This window comes from Hemitrygon akajei, chromosome 1 (genome assembly GCF_048418815.1).
Source record: "Hemitrygon akajei chromosome 1, sHemAka1.3, whole genome shotgun sequence".
Classification (NCBI taxonomy): domain Eukaryota; kingdom Metazoa; phylum Chordata; class Chondrichthyes; order Myliobatiformes; family Dasyatidae; genus Hemitrygon; species Hemitrygon akajei.
In genome coordinates this window covers 63,432,548-63,448,494 of record NC_133124.1, presented here as the reverse complement: position 1 = coordinate 63,448,494, position 15,947 = coordinate 63,432,548, and the positions used below count along the sequence as shown (strand labels likewise).

The following is a 15,947-nucleotide window of genomic DNA, read 5'->3' as shown; positions in this document are numbered from 1 at the left end:
GTTAGGCACAGGAGTACATTCAGCCAGAGACTCATTTCACCAAGATGTAATACTGAGAGTCATAGGAAGTCATTCCTACCTGTAGCCATCAAACTTCACAACTCCTCCCTCGGAGTGTCAGACACCCTGAGCCAATAGGCTGGTCCTGGACTTATTTCCACTTGGCATGATTAACTTATTTTTTATTTAATTATTTATGGTTTTATATTGCTATATTTCTTCACTATTCTGGGTTGGTGCGGCTGTAATGAAACCCAATTTCCCTTGGGATCAATAAAGTACGTCTGACTGTCTGTCTAGAAAAGGTGTTTAGTGCGATGGCAAGCCCAATGGAGTTTATGACGGGGTTTCAGAACATGCGTCAGGAGAAGGGGGAGAAGCTTTCTGGCTACATTTTTCAGCTAGAGAGGCTGCAGCATAGAGGGGCCATTCAGACGGCTGAGGTGGATCAGTGACTTAAGAACTTTTTAAAAGCTATTATTAATGCTTTTTGAGATGGTGATTTAGATGCATATCATATTTTTTTTACTGAGTTAAGTATTGTATGTAATTAGTTTTGCTACAACAAGTGTATGGGACATTGGAAAAAAAGTTGAATTTCCCCATGGGGATGAATAAAGTATCTATCTATCTATCTATCTGAAGAATGGAACAAATAATGAAATGTGCCCAGTCCCAGGACCTGATCTCATAAGATGCGCCCCCCCCCCCGTTTATTGAGCTGATAAGTACAAGAAAAGGAGAATGTGCTGGAGGTGCAGTGGGGGAGGGGGTGCTCCCTCTGCAGGGTCCAGTCCTCATAGTGGTCCCCTTGGCTGGGGTGACCATTGATAACCCCACCCCGGGGAGTAGCGAAGGAGCTCGTGGCAGAGTTTCGGACTGAGATGTCCCAGTTGTCATCAACAGGTGTGGACCCCCACCCCCATACAATAGAGCTGATAGGGAGGCAGACCCCCAAGGGGACCGACTATGCAGAGGGCTGCTAGTGGCCTGAGTCCCACGAGAAGGGGGGGTGGCCAGTATTACCTATTATAACTGTAGTGAAGAGGGACACTTCAGGAAGGAGTGTGAACGACAGGAAACCCCTCGGAGACCTAAGCGATCGTTCTTTGGGTACTGTGGGTACTATTGGAGGTTCATGAAGGACTATGCTAAAGTGAGTCACCCTTTAAATCAGCTCCTGTACGGTTATCCTCCCTTGGGGAAGAAAGAGAGAAGGACAAAAGGAGAAGTGGGTAAAGATTATCTTAGCCCTTCGGAGCAAGATGGGATGTGAATTGTGAAGAGGCCTTTCAGCTGCTCAAGGTCCTGCTCACACAAGTGTCTGTACTGGCTTTTGCAAACCCCCGATTGCCATGTATATTGCATACAGATGCTAGCAGAGAGGGCTTAGGGAGCTGTCCTGTATCAGGTTTGGGAGATAGGGTTGTGGCCTGTTGCGTTTGTCAGCCAGAGTCTGTCACCCTCTGAGGAAAACTATCCCACGCACAAGTTGGAATTCCTGGTATTGAAATGGGCTGTGGTGGATAAGTTGAGTGACTACCTCTATGAAGCCAAGTCTGAGGTGAAGACGGACAACAATCCCCAACTCATATCTTGAACTTATATCCGGGCATCAGTACCATTTGGTCAGCAGTCAAAAAGAGAGACATAGAAACATAGAAAACCTAAAGCACAATCGACTCTCGGATCAAACCTTACCTTGAATCAAGACTCCACCACTATCTTCCAGTAGCATCAAACAAGAGGGAGAGAGATTGATTGGACACGGATACCTCCCTCTCCCTCTGGGAGCAGTAAGCAAGGGCACGAGGGCAACCGGTCACACTCAGGTACCAGGTGGAACAAGAGGATTGAAATCCTCCATGATTATTATAACACTACCCTTTTTATATACCATTTCTATCTCCCATTTTAATTAGTACTGCACATCCTGGCTACTGTACAGAAGTCTGTATATAACTCCCATCAGGGTCTTACCCTTACAGTTTCTTAATTGTACCCACAGGAATTCTACATCTTTCAATCCTATGTCAACTCTTTCTAAGGATTTGATTTCACCCTACCTCATCTGCCTGTCCTTTCGATGCAATGTGTATCCTTAGATGTTAAGCTCCTAACTATGATCTTCTTTCAGCCACGATTCAGTGAAGTCCACGTCATATTTGCCAATCTCTAACTGCACTACAAGATCAGCGACCTTATTCTATATACTAGATACCTTCAAATATAACATCCTTAGTTCTGTATACATTGCCACTTTTGATATTTCTCCCATGTTACTCTTCAACTATTCCCACTGATTGCAATTTTGCCCTATCATCTGCCTGTTTGTCCTCACATTCTCACTATACATTGCAATGACTGTATACCATCTGCCAGTTCCTATAGTTTCTATTTCCAGAGTGACAGGGCTGGGGAGGGAGCAGTTGGTATACAAGTAGATGCAGTGTATAGTAAGACTGTAAGGAAGGACAGGCAGATAAAAGGAGATAAAAGATAGAAAACAAGTCACAACTGTTCTAGAGAAGCAATTCTGGTCATTGTGATGGTGTACAATAAAAATGACAATTTACAAGATCAGTGCTTCGGAACCTCAAATTTTATAATCCTACTCTCAGTTACAGTATTTCTTGTAGATTGTCACATTACTGTTAAGCATCAGGTTGCAAGACAATGCTGTCTTTTTCATTTTTAACATCCTGGAAATACCGATTTGATAGCACAATAATGTAAGCCCTAAAGTTAGTGAACGTGTTTACACAATGTCTATAATCATGACAGACCTAGAACACATATGAAATTGTTCTGCATAGAAGTAGCATCACATTTCGTCCCATTTTAACCAAATTAAAAGAGATACCCCAGGACACAAATAGATTATGTATTAACAGTATAAAATGGTCTGTAATAATGACTGACAATCATTAACAATTATTTTGTTACAAGTGTACTTGTATCATTTAATGCTGCACTGAACTTTCTGTGCAAGCTTATTGGCAAACTAATGTGCAAGTATAATAATTTCTTTAAAATAACAAGATGCTGATATGCAAGATAGCCTTTATGTGAAACAGAGTGACACTGATCTACAAATAAGTCAATCAAGTTGCATTTTCACTACATTATTGTTTGATCTGCATGTATTTTCTATGGAATGAAATATTAAATAGGGAATAATAGAGTTACTTTTGTATGCTTTAAAACTTAATTCTTCACATGGGACACAGAAACAATTTCATAAAATAATGGCTTGTTGTACTGGTTTCCTTAAAATCAGAAAAACTCTTAACTTGTTTGTTTTCCTAATAATACTTACAGCTTACTAAGTATTCCAGTTAGGATCTTAATTTGTTCTTGGAAATGATGTGGCACCCCATCCTGCTTAGACTGTAGTTTTTTCAGATGATCATCATCTTTTGCTGATACATTTCTATTTGATCTTTTGCTCAATGTGCTGTTTAAAATAAAAGGCAAAATAAATCTTTGCATTTGAAATGTTGCCAGAGGTTAAATCTGTTTACTTTGTAGATACATTTTTGTAGGTGACAAAAATCACAGTACATCAAAACTGCATTAGACATCTCAAGACCAATGCAAATCTAGAGTCAGTTCAGTGAAGTACTGAGGAATCACTGTATGGTCAGAGGCACTATTTTTCTCTTTCAATATTTTATTAGTTTCTCCATAAAGGAATACAGAGTACAATAAGATGTATATTATGAGTCAAAAGAAAAAATAAAATAGTACCAAATACATTGTATTAAATATATAGTTGCAATCACAAAACCCTGTATTCATAAAAAATAAATTATGATATTGAAATATAATAATTTTATTATACAGAAAAAAATCTAAACCCACTACCAAAGTCAGAGCTGTTAGGAAAAGAAAAAAAAGGGGGAAAAAGCCCTTATCATATAATAAAATATATTATTAGCCACAATCTGCACTCTTACAACAAATCAAAGGTTTTGAAAATAACTCAAAACTGGTCCCCACAATGTATAAAAGTCTTGGCTAGATTCAAAAACTGAACAGCGGATCTTCTCTAAATTTAAGCATGACATAACATCCTGTAACCATTGAGCATGAGTAGGTGGAACAGCATCCTTCCATTTAAGCATCACCGCCCTCCTAGCTATAAGAGAAGTAAAAGCCAAAATATGCAAATCAGGTGTCTCCAAAGTAGAGTCTCTTCCTCCAACAATACCAAATAATGTGGTCAAAGGGTTAGGCTTAAAATTTACCATGAAAAGTACCAAGAAAGTTTGGAATACTTCCTTCCAGTATCTTTCAAGGCTTGGAAATATCCAAAACATGTGAATTAATGAAGCTTCTCCATTATTACATCTATCACAGAAAGGGGATATATCTGAATAAAAATGAGATAGCTTATCTTTAGACGCAATTCGTGTTAAATAGTCCTATTGTATCTAATTGTTTTTTCCACCCCTCAATTATAGATCAAGCTTTTTTGGCTTGGAAAACTAAGGGATTATTAAGATTTTCTGACTTATTTTTGGACAACTGTTTTATGTCTTTTGAGCAATTAGCAAATAAATATAATTTGCCTAGATTTCATTTTTTTAGATACTTACAGGTTAGGCATTTTTTAAGTACGGTACTTCCTTCATTCCCAAATTTTGTGTCTTCAGATATTTTGGAGAGTTTGTTTGAATTAAACCCTTTTCAAAAAGGGCTTATATCAAAACTTTATAATATAATTATGAAGATACGTTCAGTGCCCTTTGATAAGACCAAAAATGATTGGGAAAGAGAGCTTAATCTTATTATTTCTATTGAGAATTGGGATAGAATTCTTCAATTAGTTAATACATCATCTATATGTGCCAAACATTCATTAATACAATTTAAGGTTGTGCATAGGGCCCATATGTCCAAGGATAAATTAGCTCATTTTTATTCTCATATAAACCCTATTTGTGACAGATGTCAATCAGAAATCGCGTCTTTAACTCATATGTTTTGGTCATGTCCGATTTTGGAAAAATATTGGAAAGATATTTTTGATATTATTTCGGCGGTACTGAACATTGATTTACAACCCCATCCTATTACCGCAATTTTTGGTTTACCGATGATGGGCTCACTTCACTTATCTCCTTCCGCCTGTCGAATGATTGCTTTTCTCACTTTGATGGCTAGAAGATCTATTTTGTTGAATGGAAGGTAATTAATCCTCCCACGGTATTTCATTGGCTTTCTCAAACTATGTTATGTCTAAATTTAGAAAAAATTAGAAGTGCTGTATTTGATACTTCTATTAAATTTGAAAAGATATGGAGACTATTTATTCAATATTTTCATATGATGTAATGGCCCTGTGCCAGGCTTATTGGTTTTTTCAGCCTTAATCGTACGTATGTTGAGAGGATCGGAGTTGACGACATTGATGTTTATGTATGCTTGTGAGATACTATGAACAGCCCTTTTTTTTTCTTCTCTTTTTTTTAAGTTTTTTTTTAGTTTTTTCTTCCTTTTTTGTTTTTTTTCTTAGATATTAGATTAGTAGATTAGTTATATATAGATTTTCATATATAGATTTATTTTTTTCTCTTTTTTTATATTATATATTATGGAATATCTAGACTTACCTTGTTCATATATATACTATATGGTTTATGTTTTGGGAAAGCTTACTTATACTGTATTCATTGTTTATGTATTCCTTCATGTGTAATGGGAGTTTATATGTTTGTAATCCATTATTAATATTTTAATTGTATTTTGTTCATAATATTTTTAATACTAATAAAAAGATTAAAAGAGCTTATCTTTAGACATGTGAGCACAATGAACCACTTTAAATTGTAAAAGGGAATGACGGGCACATAACAATGAAGTGTTAACCAATTTAAAAATTTCATTCCAAGTTTCGTCAGAAATTAAAGTCTGTAAATCTTGTTCCCAAAGATTTTAATTTTGTCTATAGGAACATTTCTCATTCCTAGCAACATACCATACATATTGGATATTGAACCATTATAAAAAGGTTTCAAATTAAATATTACATCTAATGTCCTTATCAGAACTTATAGGAAATGTATATAGTTGAGAACGCAGAAAGTCTCTAATTTCTAAATAACGAAAAAAAGTTTTGGATAAACTATATTTAGCTGTCATTTTCTCAAATGAAAGAAGACTTCCTCCAACAAACAAATCCTGGAAGCATTTAATACCCAATCTATCACATTCTTTAAAAACTGAATCAGTCATGGAAGGTTTAAAAAAAAATAGTTAAAACAAATGGGACTAGACAAAGAAAATCTCAATAGACCAAATTTCTTAAATTGTACCCAGATCCTCGAAGTACGTTTAACTACCAAATTTTCAGTTAGTTTACTGAAAGATAAAGGGATTGAGGATCTGAGAAGAGAAATAATAGAAAATTAAGAGTTAGCTTCTAAAGAAACCCATATGGGACAGTCCTCACGGTTAATATAATATGTCCAAAGCGTAAGATTTCGTATATTGACTGCCCAATAATAAAACATAAAATTTGGTAAAGCTAAACCTCCATTCTTCTTAGATTTTTGAAGATGAACTTTATTTAGTCGAGCGAACACGAGGAAATCTGCAGATGCTGGAAATTCAAACAACACACACAAAATGCTGGTGGAACACAGCAGGCCAGGCAGCATAGAATGTTTATTTTTCCATATATAAGATATAATAGAATCGAGAGAATCAAAAAAAGGTTTAGGAGTAAAAACAGGTTTTACCTGAAAAAGGTATGTAAATTTAGGTAAAATGTTCATTTTAATAGAGTTGATTCGGCCAATCAAGGTTAATAAAAAAGGCTACCAGTTTGATAGTGTCCTTTTTACAAAATTCAGTAAGGTAAGAAAATTTTCATTAAATAGGTGTTTATAATTCTTGGTAATTGTTACACCCAAGTAGGTAAATTGATTTTTTACAATTTTAAAAGGTTAGTATTAATTGATGACAAATTATTCAAATGAAAAAGTTCACTCTTATGTAAATTCAATTTGTATCCTGAAAACTGGCTAAAACAAGAAAGTAGAGAAAGCACAGGAGGTAGTGAAGTCTCGACATTAGAAATAAAAAGCAATAGGTCATCAGCATAGAGCAAAACTTTATGAACAGTCCCTCTCCTTAGAATACCAGTAATATCATTAGATTCTCGAAAAGCAATGGCTAAGGGTTCTAAGGCCAAATCAAAGAGCAAAGGGCTCAGGGGACAACCTTGTCTAGTTCTACATTGAAGTTTAAAAGGTTTGGAATACTGAAAATTATCAAGGACCCTGGCAGAAGTAGATAGATACAGTAATTAAATCCACTGAATAAAATCAGGCTCAAAATTAAATTTTTCTAAAGTTTTAAATAAATAATTCCATTCAACCCGATCAAAAGCCTTCTCAGTGTCCAAAGAAATGACACATTCCAATACCTCCTTAGAAGGGGAATAAATAATGTTTAATAAATGATGAATATTAACATGGGAATATCAATTTTTAATAAATCCCATCTGATTATCAGAAATGATAGATGGTAAAATATTTTCAGTTCTACAGGCCAGAACTTAGATAGGAGTTTAGTATCAACATTAAGTAAAGAAATTGGTCTGTATGAAGAGCATTCAGTTGGGTTCTTATTCTTTTTAAGAATAAGCGAAGTAGAAGCTTCAGAAAAAGATTGTGGCAACCTATCCAACTTAAAGGAGTCCGAAAAAACTGCACATAAATGAGATATAAGCAGTGAGGAAAAAGCCTTATAAAATTATGCAGAAAATCCATCAAGACCCAAAGCCTTCCCCAAGTGCAAGGAACGTACAGCCTCGGCAATTTCCTCATGCAAAATAGGTTGATCCAACAGTTTTCAGTTATCAACAGAAAGTGTAGGAATGTTTAAATGATCTAAAAAATTATTCATTACAGTGTTATCATTGGGAGGGTCAGAACTATAAAGTTTAGAATAAAATTCTTTAACAATATGGTTTATTTCTAAATGGTCAGTTGTCCTATCACCATTGGCTTTACAAATTTCTTTAATTTGCCATTTAGCTATAAAGGTTTTTAATTGGTTAGCCAATAATTTACCTGTTTCATCTCCATGGATATAAAATTGACTTCTATCTTTTAAAAGTTGAGTTTCAATTTGATATGTTAAAAGAAGATCATATTTAGTTTGGATTTCAACATGCCTTTTATATAAAGCAGGATCTGGAGCCAAGGCATATTTTTTATCTAACTGTTCTAACTGATTAGCTAACTCACTTCGCTCTTTATTGGCTTTTTTCTTGACACTTGCAGTATAGGAAATAATTTGACCTCTAATAAAAACCTTAAAGGCAGGCCCGTCTAGGAAGACTAGAAGTCTCTTCCAAAGTATTCTCTTCAAAAAAAAATGTCTCCCCGGAAATTTTAAGAAATCATTCTCAGATAACAAAGTTAAATTAAAACGCCAAGATCTGTTTATTTGAGGAAGACCAGAGAAATTTAAAAATAAAAGCACCAGAGCATGATCTGAAACAGCAATTACTTTCTATTCATAGGATTGAACTGAAGGAATCATTTGACTATCAATAAAAAAGTAATCAATTCTGGAATACGCATGATGGACATGAGGGAAAAAAATGAATACTCCCTATCTAGTGGATGTAAGAAACGCCATATATCAACAATACCGCATTTAATTAAAAAAGATTGAATAAACAAAGCTGATTTATTAAGTGTCACTGTTTTAAAGGATGACCCATCTAAAACTGGATCTAACCAACAATTAAAATCTCCGCCCATCACCAATGGGTAAAGACTCAAATCTGGCACAAATGAAAAAAAAAGCTCAAAAAATCCTGGATAATCTATATTCGGAGCATACAGATTAGCAAACACCATTAATTTATTATCTAATTTTCCTGACACTATAACAAAACGCCCATTAGTATCAGACACTACTTTATGTTGGACAAAGGGAACTGTATTATTCATAAAAATCGAAATTCCTCTAGACTTAGCCTGGAAAGAGAAGTAAAAATGCAGACCTTTCCATCTACTGAAAAGACGCAAGTTGTCACAAATATGTACATGTGTTTCTTGTAAAAAAAAATAATTGGGGCCTTAAGTTTTTTTAATATAGGCAAAAATCTTATTCTGCTTCACAGGGTGATTTAATCCTTTCACACTAAGACTAAGCAAGTTAATAGTATGACCCATTATTAATACTATTTAATAGAGAAGTTAAAGTAATAACCAGTAAAATGAACATTAAAACCAAACAATAAGCCTTGAAATAGGGTAACCAAGCAACAGATTTGGCTAATATCCCAAAACAGCTCCCAGAAAAAGACACCCCCCTCGCAAGTCAGTTAACTCAACTTCTCTTTGTGCTCACCACTGTCTTTTACAGTTTAAGATTGTACATAGGGCTCACATGTCCAAATCTAAATTGTCCCAATTTTACTCTAACATTAGTCCTGTTTGTGATAAGTGCAAAAGTGGCAAGGCTTCTCTTATTCATATGTACTGGACCTGCCCTAGTCTAGAGAAATTTTGGAGAGATGTTTTCCTAACTTTATCCCATATTCTGAATTGCCACTTAGAACCTAACCCTTTGATTGCTCTTTTTGGTTCCTTGGATGAGACAGATATACATTTGAGTTTGACTAAACGTCGAACATTATCTTTTGCTACTCTTCTGGCTAGACATTTAATTCTTCTTAGGTGGAGAGATGTTGCCCCACCCACGCATGTTCAATGGCTTAATGATATTATGTCCTGATTAGACCTTGAAAAAATTCACTACTCACTTCTTAATTCGGACATAAAGTTTCATAAGGTGTGGGGACCTTTTCTTGAATATTTTCATAACTTTTCTTTAGATTAAGTTTTTTTTTCAAGTCCCTTACTTTCAGCTTTTTTTCTTGGTAGTAGGCATTACTATCTCTTGTTCTCATTTTCATGTACAGGTTTGGGGGTTTGAATGTTCTGATTTACATTTCCTACATTTTGCTGTGGTTGGTCTAGTGTTTCTTTTCTTGCGGGGGTGGGTACTAACTTTACACGACTTTAGTTTGGGTGCTTTTTCATCATTATTTTGAATCATATTATCATTGTATGTTTATCTTGCACTGTATTAATCTCTTACTTTGGTCTTGGGTGTTTTTTGTTGGAGTGTTGTAGAAATGCATAAAGAAAAATCAATAAAAAAAGAAAAAGACACCCCCCCCCCCAAAAGTCAGAAGGCTGGCAGCTACAACTAATGACTTCATCCTCCCAAAACAGCCTGCTGATTGACTCCTAATTAATTCCAAGGTCAACTGTATTCCAAGCTAGTCTAAATAACGGCCAAAAGCTTAGCCCTCATAACAAGGACACAAATGGATCAATTATTACAGTTTCAAAACAATAGAACAAAAAATACCCAAACTAAGCCATTTTGTTAAAAAACCTTGAGAAAAGTGTAGGAAATAATAAAAAAAACTTATCAAATTTCATAACATATAATTACACTCGGTATTAACTCATTAAAATCTTATTCCTTAAGTAAAGCATTTAAATCACAAGGAAGTTTAGCTGTGAAGGTTCGCCAAAAGTAAGAGAAGCAATTATTCATACAGCAAGATACTAAACAGTCAAACCATTGTCTTTAAAAAATCCCGGGCTTCTCCACTCGAACGAAACCATCCTTTAGAACCATCTTGCAGAGTGATTCCAAGACGAGTAGGATAACGAAGAGATGGTTTTAAACCTTTGTTAAAAAGTTCCAACATAATCTCTTTGAATTTAGCATGCTCATTCATGACCTCCGGTGAAAAATCCTCGACAATCCTGATCTTTGATCATTGTAATCAATCATTCCTCTTCGACAAGATTCACAAATTAAACATTCCTTTGTTTGAAATTCATGAAAACAAATTATAACTGATCTGGGTTTGGCTCCCAGAGGTGGTCTCGGGACGGGCGATCTATGAGCTCGATCAATCATAGGTGCAGACAGTAAGATTTTAGGAAATAATTGTACCAAAAAGCTTGCAAAGAATTCAGTAGGCTGATCACCTTCCGTTAACTCTTCAAGATCCAGAATTCATAGGTTATTTCTTCTGCTTTCTAAATTGATAATCTTCTGTCTTAATTACTCATTGGATTTAGATTGCTTTTCACAGAGCTTTTGCAGGTCATCCATTCTTGCATCCAAAATTGACAGTTTCTTCATTCTCTTCTATTCATTTACCATGCTCAGTTAAGGTTTTTTGAATAGAATCCAATTTTGCATCCATTAGTTTAAATTCCAATCTAAATTGCTGGAACTCATCGGAAGATTCTTTTCTGTGTTTTTGAAGCAAATCCATTATAGAATCCAAAGATGCAGGAGCATCTTCTTTCTTAGTACCTTTGGCACTCCTCGTACATAGTAAGAAATATCATATTTAAAGGTGAGGTTTCAAAACAGATTGGAAACAGTAAAATAAGTGAGATAGGAAGTGCGTTACTATTTTTCAAGTGAAATATTAAAGTCTTTTACACTTATCAGCCCTGTACTTTCTATTGCTGAAAGCAGCAAATATATCTAGAAATTGGGCATTAAAATGTTGCGCACAACATTAATGCTGTCAGGTTTTTTCTCACTAAGATTGTGAATTTGGCCAAGAAAGCCTTTACATAAAGGACTAAGTTGTTTTTCACCCAAATTATGCTAATAAATAGAACCCATGCTGCAATGCTGTCCAATTAAGTAGACCTGCAACACACATGCAGGACCTTGGTGAGGCCGCATCTTAAGTATAATGTAGAGTTTTAGTCTCCTTCCCTATAAAATGGTAATGTAAAGAGAAGATTCACTACTCTAGTTACAGGGATGGCAGATTTACCATGAAAAAATTGACTGAGTATAATTAGACTATATTCTCTGGAGCCTAGCAAAATGAGAGACCATCCCAATGAAATTTAAAAACTACTTAAAAGATTCTAAAGATGGATGCAAGGAAAATGCAAAAGAATTTAGAACCAGGGTTCAATCTCAGAATAAAGGGTAAATCATTCAGGACTAGGATGAGGTGTTATTTTTTCATGCAGAAGGTAGTGAGTCTACAGAATTTATTTACTCAAAAAGCTGTTGGAGCTCAGTCACTGAGTTAGTTGAAAACAGATTCCAATAGATTTCTAGACATCTAAGGAATATTGGGATAGTGCAAGAAAATAGTGTTGTAGTAATTCAACCATGATCTCACTGAATAGCAAAGAAGGTTCACAGGCAAAACAGCCCATTTCCTATGTTCTTAATACTAGCAAAAAATCTGTGCACCAATCCCTTAATTGAATCAATTTAAAGACACACATAACAGCAAACACAGATAGCAGCATTAACTGTAAAGTTACATGGTTGAAGGAACAAGCTCCTCAATTTATTGTGCACTATTGACATGCACACTTTTAATTCAACTGATTACAAGGAGGAATGTCTTTTACTGCAAGGAAGCCAGGAAACAATGTAGGGTTACTGCAGAGTGAGCCAACTAGGACATTGTCTGACTGCATCAATAATTCTCATACCAAGGAGAAATGTAACAGGAAGTTTAAGTTTAATGATTTGCCATATATGCACTCTTTTAAAATAAAGGAACCCCAATGACAACCACTTCAAAACCTTTGCTCTCAAGGCCCACTCACCCTTGCATCACACCACTAATCAAGTACCACCACCATGATCCACACTCACTGGTCAAGTTTAAATAAAAATGCATTATGCCTACTAATATCCTTTAACCTCTCCATTAAGGTAAAAGATGCCTGGAGTAGATAGAGGCCCCAAACAGAACAGTATCTCAACAACAAGGAACTTTGCCTAGTGAGATAAGGACTAATGCCTGATGAACACCAATGATCTGGATTTGGAAGATTTTCTCTTCATGAAAAGGTTGCCATTATTGAGCACATAAATGCAGTCAATGGTTTCCTGAGCTGATGGAAAGCCAATATGATTTAAAAACCTTAGTACCCAAAGTTGAAGGCAAATTGAAAAATATGGTATAGGTCTGCTCGTGCTGCTTTGAATGACTCTATGGAAGGAAAGTTGATAGTCAAGTGACTGCGATCCTGACAGCAAAAAAGGTATTTGAATATGACATCGTTCTTGCTGAGGCAGTACTCTTACTTCTGTCAGGCCTGGCTTTGAAGACCTAGCCCCGTGAAAGTTATAGATAGGAAACTATTTTCCAAGAGAATCTTTAGAAATATGATCTTCTGTGATGGACACTTGTGTATTCTGGGAGAATATTCCCAATACAACTAATGGTCACAATATTGATCTTTCTGTTAATAGTTAGCATGCATTGGTGTGACTACTGAGATTCTTTATTGTTACACTATCAAATTCATTGCTTTCACTCACTGTGGAGTGCAACATAGTTGTTGGGCATTGGAAGGTGCTTCAGTGGCCTAGTCTGATTTCTGAAAACAATCAACCACATATCCAGATATCTACCTATGACTCACAAAAAGTGTTAAAAATGGTTAAGCTGTAATGCAAAGGTAACTGCTAAAAAAAAAACAATTTATGAGTGAAGACATAAATGGTAGAGACATGTAGTGAAAATCTTATCAGTTGTATAGATTATGAACAAAAATGGTGGACCAGTACAAACTGACGGCCACATTTCCCTATCTAGATAACATCACCATCTGTGGTCGCGACTGGTCGGACCATGACGCCAACCTCCAACGTTTTTTCCAGGTGGCCAATGCTTTGAACCTCACTTATAACAAGGACAAGTGTGTGTTCAGAACCACACGACTCGCTATCCTTGGGTATGTCGTGGAGAACGGGGTCATTGGCCCTGACCCCGACCGTATGCGCCCCCTGTTAGAACTCCCTCTTCCCACTACTCTCAAGGCCCTCCGGCGGTGCCTGGGTTTTTTTTCCTATTACGCCCAATGGATCCCCCATTACGCGGACAAGGCCCGCCCCCTGGTCAAGTCTACCACCTTTCCCCTCTCTGCCGAGGCCCGCGCGGCCTTCAGCTGCATTAAAGGGGACATTGCCAAAGCAACGATGCATGCGGTAGACGAGACCATTCCCTTCCAAGTAGAGAGTGACGCCTCTGACGTCGCGCTGGCTGCTACCCTCAATCAGGAAGGCAGGCCAGTGGCGTTTTTTTCTCGTACCCTTCAAGGCTCTGAACTTCGGCACTCCACGGTGGAGAAAGAAGCCCAAGCCATAGTGGAAGCTATTCGGCACTGGAGGCACTATCTCGCCGGCAGAAGGTTCACCTTGCTGACCGACCAGCGCTCGGTTGCGTTCATGTTCAGCAGCCAACAGCGGGGCAAAATCAAAAATGATAAAATTTTGCGATGGAGAATAGAACTCTCCACCTATACTTACGATATCCTGTACCGGCCTGGCAGGCTCAATGAACCGTCTGATGCCCTATCCCGGGGACCGTGTGCTAGTGTCCAGCTCGAACAGCTGTATGCCCTTCATGCCCAACTTTGCCACCCGGGGGTCACCCGGTTTTATCATTTCATTAAAGCCCGGAACCTGCCGTACTCCCTGGAGGACATCAGGACGATGACCAGGGACTGCCAGATCTGCGCTGAGTGCAAACCGCACTTCTACCGTCCTGACACTGCGCAGCTTGTCAAGGCCACCCGCCCTTTTGAGCGACTGAGTATTGACTTTAAGGGCCCCCTTCCCTCCACCGACCGCAATGTCTACTTTCTCAGTATTATTGACGAGTACTCGCGATTCCCCTTTGCCGTTCCCTGCCCCGACACTACTACCACGTCGGTCATAAAAGTCCTGCGCCAGCTCTTCACTCTGTTCGGATATCCCTGCTATGTCCACAGTGATAGAGGGTCCTCCTTTATGAGTGACGAGTTGCGCCGGTTCCTGCTTGCTAGGGGCATAGCTACTAGTCGCACCACGAGTTATAATCCCCGGGGGAATGGCCAGGTGGAGAGGGAGAATGCCACAGTGTGGAAGGCCATACTTTTAGCCCTTAAGTCACAAGGGTTGCCGGTCTCCCGATGGCAGGAGGTCCTCCCTGAGGCACTCCACTCTATCCGCTCCCTGTTGTGTACGTCCACTAATGCCACCCCTCACGAACGCTTATTCTCTTTTCCCAGGAAGTCTGTCACTGGGACCACCCTGCCAGTTTGGCTGACGTCCCCGGGGCCAGTGCTGCTGCGTAAACATGCGAGGAGTAATAAGTACTCACCACTGGTCGAGAAGGTTCACCTCCTGCATGCTAATCCCCAGTATGCCTACGTGGTCTTGCCTGATGGCCGGGAGGACACGGTCTCTGTCCGCGACCTGGCGCCCGCCGGAGCAGCAGACCACTACCCCGAGCACTCCACGGTAACTATGCACCCTGTACCCGAGGTGACTCCGCGCGCACCGTGCCCCACACAGACTCCGTATGCGTCTGTTCCAGGGACCTCGCTCACACGCGAGGGATCCCTGACACCTCCTGTTGGGACAGAATTAACCCACTCTCCGCCTCCGGAGCACACACCACCTCCGGCACCTGTGCCGTCATCACCTCCGGCTCCTGTGCAATTGCAGCCGGAGCTACGTAGATCGCAGCGAACGATTCGACCACCTGATCGACTTAACCTGTAAATATGCTTGGGAATTTTTTTAAACAAAGGGGGGGTGAATGTGGTGAACTAGATATACCTGTCTGACTGCTCCTGTGGCTCCTCCCAAGACCCTGCTGACTGCCCCTGTGGCTCCTCCCACAGACCCCTGTATAAAGGCGACTGTGGCCTGCTGCTCTCCCTCATTTTCCCAGGATGTAGTGTTGTTCTTCAGTCAATAAAAGCCGATATCTCACTTCCTAAGTCTCGGCGTGAGTTATTGATGGTGCAATGGGTTCTTATTCTAATGATATTTACCTCAATCTCTTAAATTCATGCATCAAGTGTTCATATGTTCTACTTACATCTGAACAGTAGGTACAGAGC

At 38.2% G+C, this 15,947-nt stretch overlaps 1 protein-coding gene and 1 long non-coding RNA gene across 3 annotated transcripts in view; both read right to left on the bottom strand.

Moving 5' to 3' along the window:
• LOC140727142 (uncharacterized) overlaps window positions 1-15,947 on the bottom strand; it is a 960,223-nt gene that overhangs the window by 839,386 nt on the left and 104,890 nt on the right. The gene's annotated exons all lie outside the window — the stretch shown is intronic.
• The window catches only part of cnbd1 (cyclic nucleotide binding domain containing 1), a 124,946-nt gene that overhangs the window by 100,674 nt on the left and 8,325 nt on the right, over window positions 1-15,947 (bottom strand). For both annotated transcript variants that reach the window (XM_073044407.1, XM_073044398.1), the window contains exon 4: window positions 3,320-3,457. In XM_073044407.1, coding sequence (XP_072900508.1) covers window positions 3,320-3,457 — 138 coding nt within the window. The remainder of the gene's footprint in view (window positions 1-3,319; window positions 3,458-15,947) is intronic.